This window comes from Phasianus colchicus, chromosome 2 (genome assembly GCF_987193195.1).
Source record: "Phasianus colchicus chromosome 2, bPhaCol1.hap1.1, whole genome shotgun sequence".
Classification (NCBI taxonomy): domain Eukaryota; kingdom Metazoa; phylum Chordata; class Aves; order Galliformes; family Phasianidae; genus Phasianus; species Phasianus colchicus.
The window spans coordinates 96,727,012-96,742,305 of NC_143437.1; the positions used below are offsets into that span (position 1 = coordinate 96,727,012).

Sequence of the window (15,294 nt, forward strand, 5' to 3'; positions counted from 1 at the left end):
ATGGCATCTCCCATTGCAACAGCAACCCAACTCCCATTGTTTTAATGATCACATCAAGGCTGGCACAAAGAAAGAGAAAACCCCTGAGAAAGAATAGGAAAGGGAAGCCTGAAGAACATTTAAGCTAAGATGGCCTCTCTAACCAAGCTTTAGCACAAACCATCAATACCTTTCACAGTTAAAGCATTCAGGATAGCTCTCTTCCCCAGCCTCTCTCTTCTGCCATTTGCTTCTGAAGAGTCATTCAAACCAGGATAACTCTCAGCATGTGCACCTCCATTTCTCTGTACAAGACTAACACTGTGTGTCAAAAATATTCCGTTTTATTTAATTGAAACAGAAGACCAGGTTCTACCTCCACAGAAAAGAAAAAAACACATTTAAAATTGGTTACACTAACAGCCTTCTGTAACACTCAAACAGCACACTGTCAAAAAAAATAAAACCCAAGATGTTTCAAAGAAAAAAAAAAAATCGATGTTGTCCTCAAAATATTTGTTACACAGAAATACAATCAAGTTTACTGGTTATGACAATTCATAGAATTTCTGCAATGTTTTCTTGAGTTGCGTACAGTTCACTGCTGCAGTGCATCAAATAGCACAGTGTGTCATGTGCTATTTCTCCATAAAAAGGCCACTGGAAAATCCATCTGAACATGAACCAGGTTGCAAACTGCTGCGCAAACTCTCCCAAGAAAAGAAGTTTCCTGAAGATCTCACAGCTCATCTTTATCCCAGATATCATCAAGATCCACGTCACTGAGGTCAATATCATCTTCAACTGGAAGCTGTGAGAAAGCAACAGTTTTGAGCAAATGTTTGTCAGCAAACAGCACTGGAGTATCACTGACTTAGAAAGATCCTTCATAGAAGAAGCAAAAGTTCCCTCCTGTCATTTCTGGCTCATAAGAACTGACAGCACTTGGAGCATAGGACAACTGATTGGAGCTTAGACAGGACAAAGAATGTTTGCTACTTACTCATTAAATATACCCCATATAAAGTTAATTGCAAACAGTCAAGGTAACAGAACTAGTACCATATTCACAGAATTATAGAATCATAGAATGGCCTGGGTTGAAAAGGACCACAATGGTCATCTATTTCAACCCCCCTGCTATGTGCAGGGTCAGATGGAATGAAAATACAGTGAAGTAGACCGAAGATTGTGATAACTGGTCTTTACTGCAGTGCTGAACTTCAAGCAAGAACATACTCAGATCACTCTGTGGGCTTTAACTTATGAACTCAGTAAAATCAGTGTATCAAGGAATTTCCACAACTTTTGGGCATATGCTACAATCTTCCTTACTCAGCATGGATTAATAATGCATTATTTCAGCCTCAAGGGACTGAACTTTCTTATGACGTTCTAACAGGCAGGAATGCCTGTCCATAAGAGGAGACAATGAACCTGGTACCTACCTTCCTGCTACCTAATTCCTGCATCTGAACCACCAAGATGACTTGCTACAGTTTCCCCCACTCGCCACACTTAGTTACTGTCTTAGATACTGTCCCTTTTCTTCTGAACTGTGCAGAACATCAGCACTTCTATACACAGAGCACTTCTTACCTCACCATCTTTGCCATCCCAAGGTTCAACTGCATGAATTTTAGGGAAAGCTCCACCTCCTACTGGTGCTGTAGAACCACGACCAACAGACAGTTCCCTGAGAAGAGAGAAATTAAACAATTTTCTCCAGTTTCCATCCATCTGGAACAGGGCCTGCCTCAGATTAAAGGAAGGCACCTGACTACCTTTCTTCAGAAATACGAAGATCCCAGATTTAAACTATTTTGAAGTAGCTTTTCAATTTGCAAAGCAGAAAATGATAAATAGCCCTTAAAGCAGCACGGAGAATTCACAATTAAGATTCCAAAGACAGAGAGAGACAAACATTTTAAACTACACCGTTTCATATTTCAGCAGTGCCCTCTGTAATCCTCATAGACAAATGCAGGCCCTTAAAGAGATGCACAATATACTGTTAATACAACTCAAAGAAGAGTCTCTAATTCCAGTTTTAGGGATGACCTATTTAATGCAAGTCTAATTTTGAAAAACTGGAGATAATGTTTCTTTTAAGCAGACCCTAAGCCCCTGCTGTCCAGGATAACCAGCTCCTGCTTGGAGGCACCCCATTCTGCACCTGCTGCTTATGCTGGCTGAAGAAAGCTAACATCACAAACTGAAGTGTTATTCCTTTTGCATTCTTTCAGGGGCAAATAAGACACAGACCAGAAAGGTGACTTGTAGTAGAACAGCACTGATTACCAAACCCTAAGAATTCCTTTGGTTACTGGAGAAACAGAGGTTTTTCAAGATCAAAATTTACTTCTTAGTTTTCAAACTATTTTCAAAAGTCTTAATGAAACCACAATCAAATTCTAAATGGCTGACTTCCTGACTATATCTGTTCACTACAAGAAAGTACTGCGACTGTTAAGCAGTTCTATTGAAACCATTCCCTTTCTCCATCTTTATTTTGAGCCACAGCCTCTGTTTGAAGGATTCCTTACCTTAGAAACTCATTAATCCCTTGCTCACTGAAGGATCCTTTCAGGAGGGCAAATTTCATCTTCCGGGCATTAACAGCTGCCATTGCTGGATACCCAAAGCCTCCTATTCCCAAAGAGCTCTCAAGATCTGACTGAGCACCAGCTTCGGTCCACAGCCATCTTAAGAAAAAAAAAGGAAATGAAGATCAGGAAAGGCACTGAAGTTATTTTAGTCACACACATCTTGTAGCCCTGTAGTTAGCACTGCACTCTCAGCTGCCCTCAACAGAGCCAACTATTCACATCAGCAGGGAATAGCAGGTTCCTGGTTTTGAACCAAGTAGAAGAATAAAGTCACTCCTGAGCAACACTTCCAGGCCATCCCCACTGTCACAGCTGCTTTTCAAGTGAATCACAACAACCATACAAGGTATTCTGAAGAAAAAAAACTTTCATGCTGGTTTGCCCTTTCTCAGCAGTCAGTATTTGAACAAATCTCACTTTCCAGAGACCAACATGTATTCTAGAGGAAGAGGTGGAACCTGCTGGTTTGCTCCTTTAGGAGCATGAAATTTGTTAATAAGATGCTATTTTTTCTTTTCTTTTTTTTTTTTTTTTTTGAGAATGCAACAGTCACACTGTCATCATTACTCTCCAGTAAAAGACTCAGAGTCTAAAATACCACCCTAAAATACTGCAGCATTCACAACAAGAGTACTTGATCACATTAATGCTTTGATATAGCCTGCACAGGTAGGATTTGAGGTGCATTAAGAGACGAGGAAAAAAAAACCAGTTTATTCTACAGCTGCAAGCACCTCTTAGCTCAGTCAGTGAACAACCAAGATAGAGAATCCAGAACAAGGAACAACTCTGTCTGCAGGTACATCACTGCCATACAAGATTCTCTCCCATCACCTCTAAAGATGTGCACATCTTATCCAAGAATACCAGGCCACTATGCCACTTACCCCCACATTTTCTTTTTGTATTTCTCAGCCATTTTTAACATGACATCCAGGTAAGAATTCCTCCCCGAGGCTCCTGTTTGTCAGACAATTAAACAAGTTAAACACAGCCACAGGCTTAAAGGGACAAATTCCCAGAGGAGACTGCTTGCTTGTATGTCTACCTGTGTCAAGAATATGAGGCAGGACAGAAATGATGCAGAGCTGATGAGCATCGCAGGTAGTCTTCAGAACATCTTCACTAATAATCTAAAAGAAAGACAAAGAAAAAATCAGTTAAAAACAAGACTCCTGTTATCTGCTGTGACTGCACTTCCCTCCAACAGCTCATCAGCTCCATCCAACAAGGTAATAAGCATCTGAAGCAATACAGACCTTAAAGGCACTGCCTACTTCGCTCATCCCTCAAGGTAAGACTAACTTCATAAAGCCTTCTGTAAAGGGCTGCAGCAACTGGAAACAAGCAGTATCACACAAGGCTTACAGGGAACACAGCAAGATGCTGCTCCTGCTCAAGATAACTGTCCTTGGACTAGGGCTGGTGTAAAACAAACCACTGATCTAATTACTGATCACTGCAAACAGCACACCCAGACCTACACATGTGCCTGTAGTTCTTTCATGCTGTTGCTAGCATAAGGGGGGCCAGGAGGGTGCAGCATTTGCTGAAAACAAGGAAATTAATTGCTGCTTGATGGAGCAATCCCAGTTTCATCTCATCTATTACCTTAAAAAAGGAAATCAATCCATTTATTTAGACCAGTGATCGACAAACTCTGTGCACCACTCGGTTTGCAACCTCGAATATATTAACACAAGTTGTGTCCATCTGCTATTAGTATTTTATAAAGCACATACACCTGATTGTTTTTAACATCTTTTGAAGATACTCATCTCAATAAATTATCATTTTATCAACAGTAAAGATGTTTTCTCTTCCTGCAGCTCAGTGTTTTGTCTTGCCCACTGAGGGTGCACATACCCCATTCTGCAGACAACTGATTCAGATTACCATTCCAATCCTACTTTCATCAAGCCAGAACTAGAAGTCACCATACTGAAGGCAGAAATTTTTGGACAACAGGCTGTGTCAGCTTTCATACAACTCCTACTGGACAGTATAGATGATAAAATCCTACTGTCTTGTTCTTCACTCAGTTTTTCACTCATTTCACTCTCAACAGAGAGAATTAAGATGTACTGACACCAATGCTGGTGGTGCCTTCACTGTACCAATTCTCAGCCCTTCAGTGAACAGGACATTCACAGTAAGAATAAAATAACAGAAAGCTAAGTGATCAGACTTGCTATTCTTGTCTATTTCTGCCACGATATGGTGCAGAAGCAGCATAACTTGGCTGTTTCATTTACAATCAATACAGTCCTGTAAGAACTACGAAGGATATAATGGAGAAGAAATCTGGAAAATAATAAATGAAGTAGAAGTACCTCCAGGAGCTCAGGCGGTGGTGCGTTATCAGAAAACAGATCCAGAGCACGAGCAATGATGTCAGACCTAGTTCTTCCTCCATCATAATCAACAGGGTCTTCTCCTTTCTGGAATATTTTAATTGTGGGAAAACCACGGATCTGCAAGACAAGTTAAAATCACTAGCTAAATAAATCTGAATGTTTATGGTGGATGGCATCCACTACTCTGCTGTACCCTGCATTAAGAGGAAGAGATTCAACATCTAGGTGAATCTTAGAATACACTACAAGGGAACTTCAACAATTTTGTTGCTTCTGCAACAATTCAAAACAGCACTAACACACTGAAACAATGTTTCGAGTTTTAGGACACACAAGCAGCAAAGGCTTCAGCTTCAGTTCACATTGACTGAGCACTGCACGCTTCCTACTTCATAGGCACTGGTTTCCCAATTTGTCTCAGGAGAGACAGTGCAGTGCCCACAGTGCAACAAACACACCATTGGCCCCCTCTGCTACACTTCACATGCAACGTTCTTAGTGCTTCTGATTGCCAGCAGCACTCACTGTAGCACTGAGTAGCACTCACAGGGAAAATAAGCAGCACACTGTAAACCCTCCCATATTATATTAAAAAAAAAAAAACTAGGACTGGCAGTTTGAGCACACAGCATAGCTGATCAAGGCAGTTAATACTGGCAGAGCAACTCTTGACATGGCTCAGAGCTGCACACGTTCTCCAAGCATCTCCAGAACACATACACATCTGAAGGATGCTCTCTCACTTCAGCTGATAAAGTCATTCAAGACATCATGACGATAAACAGCTTTACTCATCAGCAACATTCAAGTTTACTCCTTTCCTCTAACTCCTTTTATGTTGCTACTGACATTCAAGAATTGCATACAAACTGTATGTGCCATTTAATATAACACAAGTAGTGCCAGGTTAAGATCAGTAAGATTGAAGGAAGATCTGGCTTACCAGGGACAGAAAAGAAAATGCCATCACTGCAAAGCACACTCACCCCATATCGGCTTGCCAGCATCTGATTGACTGTTGCATCTACTGCAGCCAGCTTGACTTTTCCCTTGGTTTGTTCCTTCACCTCAGTGGCAGCAGCTGCCCATTCTGGCTCCAGACTGAAAAACAAGATGATTGGCATGCTAAGCTCCCTCAGAGTTATAGCAGAAGTATACCACATTCCGACACTCCACAGCATGCTCCACTCAGGGGGAAAATTAAAAGAGTCTGCAGAATATAACAGCTAGCTGGATTATTCCAATGGACATCCTGGATCTAAAGGAGTGAAAAGGTTAATCCACCTCTAAATCTTATTTCTATTGATAACCAGCAATTTTACTACCAAGCATGAGTGCAGCCAAAGCAAAAACGAAGTACTCTAAAACCAGGAGAAGCCCACCCATTACATTAAAAAACCAGCCAGCCAACAAACAACTTCTGATATAACCAAAGCCCCTTTCAGAGGATGAAGGGTACTGCACATAAACAACAACAACAACGCAACAAAAACAAAGGAACTCATTTACTTTTTGCAGTGCCCACACCATGGGGCATAGAACTCCACCATCCACACATCGTCACTATTTATGACATTCTTATCAAAGCTGTCATCAGTCAGTTCAATCACGTCCTTCTTATCTCCACCTCCGCTCTCTCGGCTCTGTAAGAAACAAACAGACCCTCAGGAATCAGGCAATCAAAATGGGTTTCCCACATGAGGCATTCAGTGTTGTGTTGCACCAAATGGTCTTTATTTGAATATACAAAACAGGGAGAGTTATAGGTCAAACAGCTTTCCCATTTTAGAACTGACAACAAATGTATGCAGCCTATTCCCACAGCGCTTTCAAAAAACAGCAAGTGAACCTTTTCTCATAAACAGCATTCAGGTCAAACTAACTAACAGGAAGATGCAGGAACACTTCCCCAGCTCATCATCTGATGCTCAGATCAGCCTGAGAACAAAGTGCTCTCTACTTCCCATCACACCCACCTCTGTGCCCTGCTTTTGATACAAAACATGCGAGTGGGATATAAACCACAAGGCACAGTCTAACAAGGGCTTCTATTCTCACCAACCTGAGAATGTGGATGCAAGCAAAATGATTTTGAAATGGTAGTATGAGTCAGAAGCTTTTCATTGTATCTTCAGGGAGAAATGTAGCAAACCAACTAGAGCAGAATGCTACCAAATTTAAAGAAAACCAAGAAACTCATCCCAATGCCAAGCAGGTTTCAAGACCCTTAATCTCTGGAAAGATCATGGAGCAAATCCTTCCAGAAGGCATTTCCAACCAATTAAAGGACACAAAGGTCATTAGGAGTCGTCAGCAAAGATTTACTGAAGAGAAAACACGTTGACTTGATAGCTCTCTGTAATGGATAACCAGTTTGGTGGATAAGGAGACAGCAGTGGATGTTACCTATCCTGACTTTATGTGACACTGTTTTCCCTAACATCCTCATTCAGGAACTGATAAAAGCGTAAGTTAGATAAGCAGGGAGTTGGACTGCAGAACTGCTGTGTTCAAAGGATTGCAATCTTCAGCGCTAAGTACCACTAAGTCACTACTGGTATTTGAAAAGGGCCAATACCAGCACAACACTACTTCTACATCTTCCCCACCTGGACAGCGGGACTGAGTGCACACCGTCAGCAAATTTCTCTCAGTCAATGTCAGAAGCACCGGATGGAGGTACTGCCACCCAGAACTACCTCAGTCAGATGGAGAAGCAGACTACCTCAAAGTTCAACACAGCAAGAGGTAAAGCAGTGCATCTGGAGATGAATAACTCCATGCACAGGATCCTGGTAGAGAACAGGTTGTACTTGAGCCTCTAAGGCACTCCTGTGGCAAAGAAGCCAGCAACTTCCTGTGTAGCATTAGGCAGGAGCTACCAGAAGGCTGAGGTAGGTCATCTTTTTTTCTGCTCAGTACTGGTGAGAAACATATGCAGTGCTGGGTCCAGCTCTGGGCTCCCCAGTGTAACAGAGGCATGCACACTCTGGAGTAAGTCTAGTCAGGGGGCAAAGCTGATTAAGGGCTTCATGCATCTGACATAGGAGGAGAGGTTGAGAGAGCTGAGATCGCTAAGCCTGCAAGAAAGAAGGCTCAGTGAGAATCATTTTTGTGTATATAAATTCTGGGTGTAAGGGAGTAAAGAAAAGCCAGACTCTTCTCTAATGTTCAGTGACTGAACAAAAAATAAGGGTCCAAGTTGAAACACAAGAATTCAATTTAAGCATCTAAGAAAATGCTCCTTCTATAAGGGTGATCAAACACCAGAAAAGGCTGTCCAAAGACTTCAGTCTCCGTAGCTCCTATGTCTTTGATACAGCCCAAAGCAAGTGCTCTAACTGACACTCTGCTGAGCAGGACACTGGACTAGATAAAATTAGAAGTCCCTTCCAACTTAGAGAATAGGGAGCACAAGCCTGTCTTCTTCTGCACAGGACAGCCTCCAGCTAAAAACAAACCACCACATTTCCCCCAATACCTGTCTCCCAGAACTAGATCCTCCACTTCTGCCACTGAGACGGTCTTTCACCAGAGACCGAAGAGCACTCAGAGCAGCATCGACAATGGCTTCACTTGTCCTGCCACCTGCAAAGCAACAAAAATGAATCATTAAAGCTTCTCGGGCAGGCCACTGAATTAATCACAAGTGTAAGGAACAAATTCTCTCCCTTGGGATCCTTCAGGAAAAGTAGGGCTGGGCTGAGAGCAATACAACAGTGGGATGCTGACTTAAAACAAAAGCAACAAGATTTATTTTCTGCTTTTCATATATGCACTTTATCTGATGGGGAGATGACTGTGGCAAGCTCCCAATAGACAGAACGAAATGAGTATTCTTCAGGAACTGCTTACCAACCTCCATCAACTAAAAACTACTGATAGGACACATACAGCTGGTCAAACAGATCTCACCCACCTGTCTCTCTCCGTTACCACACCACCACACATGGAAGAAATGCCACACAAGCCAGCACCAACAGCCAGTATCATTACTATATTCAGGGATGCTAAAAGGCATGCAGCACATGAAAGAGTATCACACTTACCCTGATAATCTTCTGCTTTGTTTTTGTTGGCTCCAAATATCTTGATAGTTGGAAAACCTCTGACTCCATACTGTCCACCCAAGGACTGATGCTTATCTGCATCTACTGCACCTACTTTCACTACACCCTGTGGAAATAAGAACTAAAACTCAGACAAACCTTCTACAGTGATGTAACATCTCATATACTATGCATGGTGGGAAGATAAGTTATTAGTAAGGTAAGAAAACAGTCACCAAATGAAAGGTGCAGCTCCTCAAAAAGCACTGAACTAGGGAACACCTCATATGCTCATTTCTTTCTTCAATCTGAGAGCTTTATATAGTTTTCTCCCCAAAAGGGAATATATATTTTACATTCCCCTTTTTTGTGAAAGACCTCAGCAAATCACTGCACAATCAAGTTTTCTCAAAAAAGAAGCACTCATCACCAACAGTTTACAAAGCTGTGCTCAAATACTCAGTTCATGCTGTTCCTGTACTTCAAAAGGAGAGGAGAAGATGGTGAGAAGAAGAAAAGAGAAACATGCTATTTTGGGGATGGCTGGATTCTACAGTCTTGTGGTCCTCTTAAAAGCAGACTTGGAAAACAACAGTGGAAACTTACTGGGACAAAACTGACTTGCTTCCTCTACTTTTTTTTTTTTATTATTTAACATTTTTAAATGGTCTTTTAACACCTGGGACAGGCTGCTTCTGCAGCAGCATAGAAGTATAATTAAACTGATACAATTTGGGGGATTTCCATTCTGCTTTCATGTTTCTAAGCCAAATGACAAACAGCTAGACTTTACTCCATTGCCACAAAAGCACACTCATGAGAAGTCAAACTTACTTTTAATGCTGTTGCAGCTTTCTTCCACTCAGGGGTTAGTCTTTGACAATGACCACACCTTTTGAAAGAAAAAAAGGAACTGCAAGTGGTAACAGTAACATTCATTCATATCTGCATTAGTATCTCATGAAATACAGAGTCTCCTAGGGTTTGAAATTATTGAACAGCTGCACACTGCAAACCACAGCAGTTCTACCCATGAAGAGGGGAAGAGACTATGCTACATCATATTATCCCTCAGCCACCTGAAGAGAAATGCCCCTGTATTTTATATAGATACATATACATGCATGCCTCTCACAAGCCTTCCTAACAGGTAGGTAAAAGTGAGCATCAAAATCCAGATTTGCACAGTCCCTTCTGCTCCAAAAATGCTGAAAGATAAAATGGCTCTGTGATGAGGACTGAAAAGTTGATTCTAGAGGTAATTCCTTAATTAGCATGAGTTTCTGGCACACCGCCTCCCACAAACATCTCCAGAAGACCCACAACTGACTGGCAACCAGCATACAATCATGGCACAATAAGTCTGAAGGGAAAGAGAAGCTGGCCATTTACTGAAACTACACTGGATTCCCACTGTTTAGCCAGGAAAGCTGCAACAGCACTAGAAGAGACAGTAGGTCAAGTCTTCTCCTAAATTGCCCAGTTCAAACACTATCAGCCTGTTGCAATGAAGGGCCCTTTGTTAGGATGTAGAAGCCTTTGGACAGAAGATCTGTGCAAAGATGGAATATGCATGATCAGACTTTACAGGCAGGATGAAGAGACTCTGCTCTGAATACAAGCTGCATGGGAGAAAAAGGCAGCAAATTAAGATCCACAAAGCCAGTATTTATAAATGGTAAGCATGCATTCAGATCTGTGCTTCACATCTGACTGAAGTTAAGACAGAACTGAAGGAGCCTTCCAACTTACCTACTGCACTTAATAAGTCATTTTCAATTTTCATTTCAGTTAAAAAACTGAAGCAGTAAATTGGCATATAAGGCTTTGTTGTTACAGCATTCGCCCATTTTTCCCTCCTTCCTCCAATGAAGATATTTGAAAAAGGAATCTCAACTACAACTGTTCTTTAGTTGTGACACCACCAAGCTCACATGTGTACCATCAGTGAACCCTGGACTTATCAGCAACAGATTCTTATGTTTGCTCTTGCAGAAGCACCAAATACACAGTTGTAATGCTCACCATGGGGCGTAGAACTCTACGAGCCACAGGCTCTCACTCTGAATGACCTCCTTGTTGAAGTTGGTTGGTGTCAGTTCTATCACATCATCACTGGCCGAATATAAACCATTCACTGCCAGGAACAACGTGCAGCTCACTGTGCCTAGAAGAAAAAAAAAAAAAAATCAAAACAATCAGCATTCCCGGAAACCATTTTCAGCTTTTCTGTTCACATGGTGAAATCATCTCCCCTCCTCTAGCAAGTCTTTACATCAGCAGGAAAAAAAAAAAAAAAGGAGAAGGATTCCAGCTTGTAAAACAGAAGACAACATGTGTGCTACTCACCACTTACACCATAATCTCATTGAATCATATATCATATTCCCTGTGCCTACAGCTAGCTGGACCTCTGCTAAGCTGAGGATCTCAGAGAACATTCTGTCAAAGCTGCAACTCTAACTACAGCTGGCACCACACAGACTTCCATGTGGATCCCCAAGATCAGCTACAGTTTTTCTTCTTCAGTTCACTCTTGTGAAACCTCCAAAACCATCCATCCATCTCTCCAGCACAACATACTCTCAGTTGACTGCACTAGCACACACACTTTCCATAGCATCACATAATGCAGAACCATCCCAAGCAGTGTTAGCACAACTATACTAATTTTAGGACCAACACCTGATGCATTAGTAGCATAACTACCTTAATTCTTTCTGAGGATGCTAATCCAGCATTGATCTGTCCGTCTAGCAACAGACTTGAGAACAGCTAAATCTCTCTAGTTAGCAACTCAAGCACCATTAGAGCTGTAACTACAGAAATCCCCACTGAAAAGACACAAGGATGCAGCTATCTGTTAAAATGGCTTTCATATTTCTTGTCACTTCTAGATCTTATTACTATTTGAGACTTTCCATGTACAAACTCACAGCACTTTATTCTTCCTTGTCAGAATTAAGAGATGACATGATGATAACAACAAGCATCTTTGTAACACAATTCATACAACAGAAGACTTTTTTTTAATCACTGAAGGCTCAGGGGAGTAAAAGCTCAGACACTGAAGTCAGAACTAGGCAGAAATAGTTGGCTTTTCTTCAAGTGACAATAATTTGCATAACAAGCTGCATATTCACTTCCTTCAAGACAGAATGAGAGAAAGATACAGCTCAGAGATGCAAAAATTCTACAGCATGTGGTACACAGACTGTGCAGTATCACCTACTCATAAGCAGCCCTGCTCAGCAAGTCAAGTTTCGTTATACATGTTCTGCAGGTGAGGGAAACAAAAAGTAACATATTTTGGGTGCTCAAAAGTCAGGGCTGAACTACAGCACTGCAAACCAATACCTCATCCACTGCATAATGCCCTTACCAGCATCTCCCAGCCCCTTCTCTCAGGGTGATCCTCACTGGTTTCCACCAGCAGACTTCCATGTTAGGTGGAGCCTGTTCCTTCAGTACCTCCTCAGGGCAGACCAGCGCACTTTCAGGGCTCAATCTCAACTGAGAACCCTTCCCAAGATGGAATGAGATGACTGAATTGAAACCAACATCATTTATAATCACTCAATAGATCTGCGGCTAACACATTCAGCAACTGAACAGAGCTCACTCAACTATTTCAGTCACTTCAATTAGAAAAGCTCTATAGCTCCTGAAGATCTACCGAAGAGCACCCAGAGAAGAAAGCATATGATGAAGTTCACCAAGGCCAGCACTGGTGTGCTTGGGATTTTATTCTAACTCTCACACACGAAACATGCAAGGCTTAATCCATCCACAGCAAATAACAAGATCGTTTTCCTACAAGCATTTAAGCCTGAAAAAACACACGCCTGCGACTGCTTGAAATCCACAGCAGGTAGAAGCAGCCAGATCAGCGGCTACCCAAAGCAGATTTCTCACGTAACCAAAGCAGGCAGCCAGCAGTGCCACCAGCCCAGCCTCCAAAGAGCCGCGTTACGCCCGAAGGGCCGGCAAAGAAAGCTACTGCCGTGGGACATCACTTCGTGCCCCTCCGTACCGGAGCAGCCCCGCTCCCAGCCCTTGGTCTGCCGTTAATTCACCCCTCCTCCTCCTTCTCCCCGCCGGGCCCTTCGCGCTTCCTCCGCCAGCACGGCGGCCACAGCTCGGCTCCAGGCGCGGCCTGCCGCCCCCTCACGCTCTGAGCCCCCCACGGAGCCCCTCCCTTCCCAGCTACCGCACCGCGGCTCGCACCCCAGCCCGACCACCCCCTCAGACGCCCTCAGCGCCGCCCTTACCCCACCACACGCCGCCCGCTCCGCGCACCCCCATAGCCACAGCCGCCCTCCGTCGCCGCCGTCGCCGCTGCTCCTCACTGCCCGCCCGACCCCGCCCCCGCGTTCCCCGCCGTGGCCGCGGCCCATTGGTGGATGAGGCGCAGGCGCATTGGAATGGACCAATGGGAAGCGGCCGCGTGAGGGTCGCTGGGCGGAGGGGAGAGGCGCTGTGGGGCGGAGGGCGGTGGGCGGGAAGGGGTGGGGGGGGCGTTGTTCCGCGCGGTCTGTTGCGTTCCACCACTTGGTTTGGAAAAGTGGATATAAAACCGGGGTCACAGAATCGTGAATGTTGAAAAAAGCTACCAAGGTTATCCAGTCCAACCCTCAACCCATCACTACCACGCCCACTTATCTTGTCCCTATGTGTGACACTGGGACCCTACTGAGCAGTGAGGCAAAATCCTCACAGTGAGAAATTATTCAGTGATAGGCTTTACAGCACCTAATTATTGCCAGAGAAAATTACTGATTCGTTTTGATCTGGCTTATGAAAGGAACTGCATAGAGGTGGTACACTTTGTTTTCCATCTGTTTTGCAGCAGTAATTTGGATGGCGGTGCTCGGTGCTCTCAGCAGTCAGTCAAATGACAAACATTTCCATAGCATTAAGGAGAATATCTTGATCTACTCATTGCAAAATAAGAAACTTGTAATGCCTTTATGTATTTGGTTAATTCCTGGTGAGTTTCTATGGAAAACATTTCTACACCTGGTGATAAAGTGTTTTTATCTGGAATTGCACATCAGATAGCACTGAAAGGGCCTACATTAATACAAATAGTAGAGTGATAAATCACAGAATCACAGAATGGCCTGGCTTGAAAAGGACCTCAAAGATCATCTCTTTTCAACCCCCTTGTTGTGGGCAGGGTTGCCAGCCACTAGAACAATAAAGTGTTCTAGTTTTGTAGATAACAATGAAAACACTACAAGGATGCAGGCTATTTGTGAATGAGCTGCCTGCAGATGCAATGCGTTAAGGATTTTGATGAGTTTGCATGAGGATGGGTGAAGACAGAATACTTCAGCCAGCCCCTGAAGGAAGTCTCTGTAAGAGATTTTGGAACTGTTTCCTCCCTATTGCAGCATGACCATCTGCTGTGATACCACTGGCAAGAATGCTCATGTGATTGGTGGGTGCATGAAAAGGGAAACAATGGAAAGGTACTTTGTATGCAGAAGTTCATGAGACAAGCTATGGGGCCTGTGTTTAAAAATAGATGAAGGTCAACGGAGGTTATCCTCCTCCTCTCCTCTGCCCTGATGAGGCCACATCTGGAATACTGAGTCCTGTTCTGGGCAGACAGGGAACTGCTGGAGAGAGCCCGGCAGAGAGACACAAAAATGGTGAGAGCCTGCAGTGTTTCCCGGATGAGGAAAGGCTGAGAGATCTGGGGGTGTTCAGCCTGGGGAAGGCTCAGGGGGGATCTTATCAGTATTTACAAATACCTGAACGGTTCCTCACCCATCAGTGGATGATGTCAGGCTCTTTTCAGTGGTGTGCAGCAACAGAACAATGAGCAATGGTTACAAACTGGAACACAGGAATTTCCACACAAACATGAGGAAGAACTTTACTGTGAGAGTGACAGAGCACTGGGGCAGGCTGCCCAGAGAACTGGTGGAGTTGCTGCAGTATCTCTGAGGCACGGACTCAGATGTGAACAATCCAAATCGTTTATTACAGGTTCTAACATCCCATATATACATTCACAAGTTTTCTCTTTTAACTTTCCCACCTGCCTTTACATGTCAACAAAACATTCCACAAACGCTCCTTAACTGTGCATGCAGGTGCTTATTCAATCAGAGTCGTGAGTTTTTCCTACCCATCCACTCCTCCTCCAGTCAGGGTCATCATGAAGAAGGCCATCATGCAGTTTACTTGACTTTGTTTTTCTCTTCTTCTGGAGGTGAACTTGGTTCGCCTTGCATTCTCATACCGTTTATCTTGCTCCACATCTTCTGCTCTGAATAGTCTTTCTTCTAT

At 43.3% G+C, this 15,294-nt stretch overlaps 1 protein-coding gene across 1 annotated transcript; it reads right to left on the reverse strand.

The window, feature by feature from the left end:
• Positions 1 to 307: 307 nt before the first annotated feature.
• Positions 308 to 13,371, reverse strand: PDIA6 (protein disulfide isomerase family A member 6). Its single transcript, XM_031610761.2, has 13 exons — positions 13,266 to 13,371; positions 11,020 to 11,161; positions 9,829 to 9,886; positions 8,995 to 9,121; positions 8,427 to 8,533; positions 6,455 to 6,588; positions 5,932 to 6,046; positions 4,922 to 5,062; positions 3,637 to 3,721; positions 3,476 to 3,548; positions 2,526 to 2,684; positions 1,579 to 1,675; positions 308 to 790 (listed from the first exon to the last, which is right to left on the reverse strand). Exons 1-13 carry the CDS (start codon positions 13,297 to 13,299, stop codon positions 719 to 721), a joined length of 1,344 nt encoding a protein of 447 aa, XP_031466621.1. The 5' UTR covers positions 13,300 to 13,371; the 3' UTR covers positions 308 to 718.
• Positions 13,372 to 15,294: the final 1,923 nt, after the last annotated feature.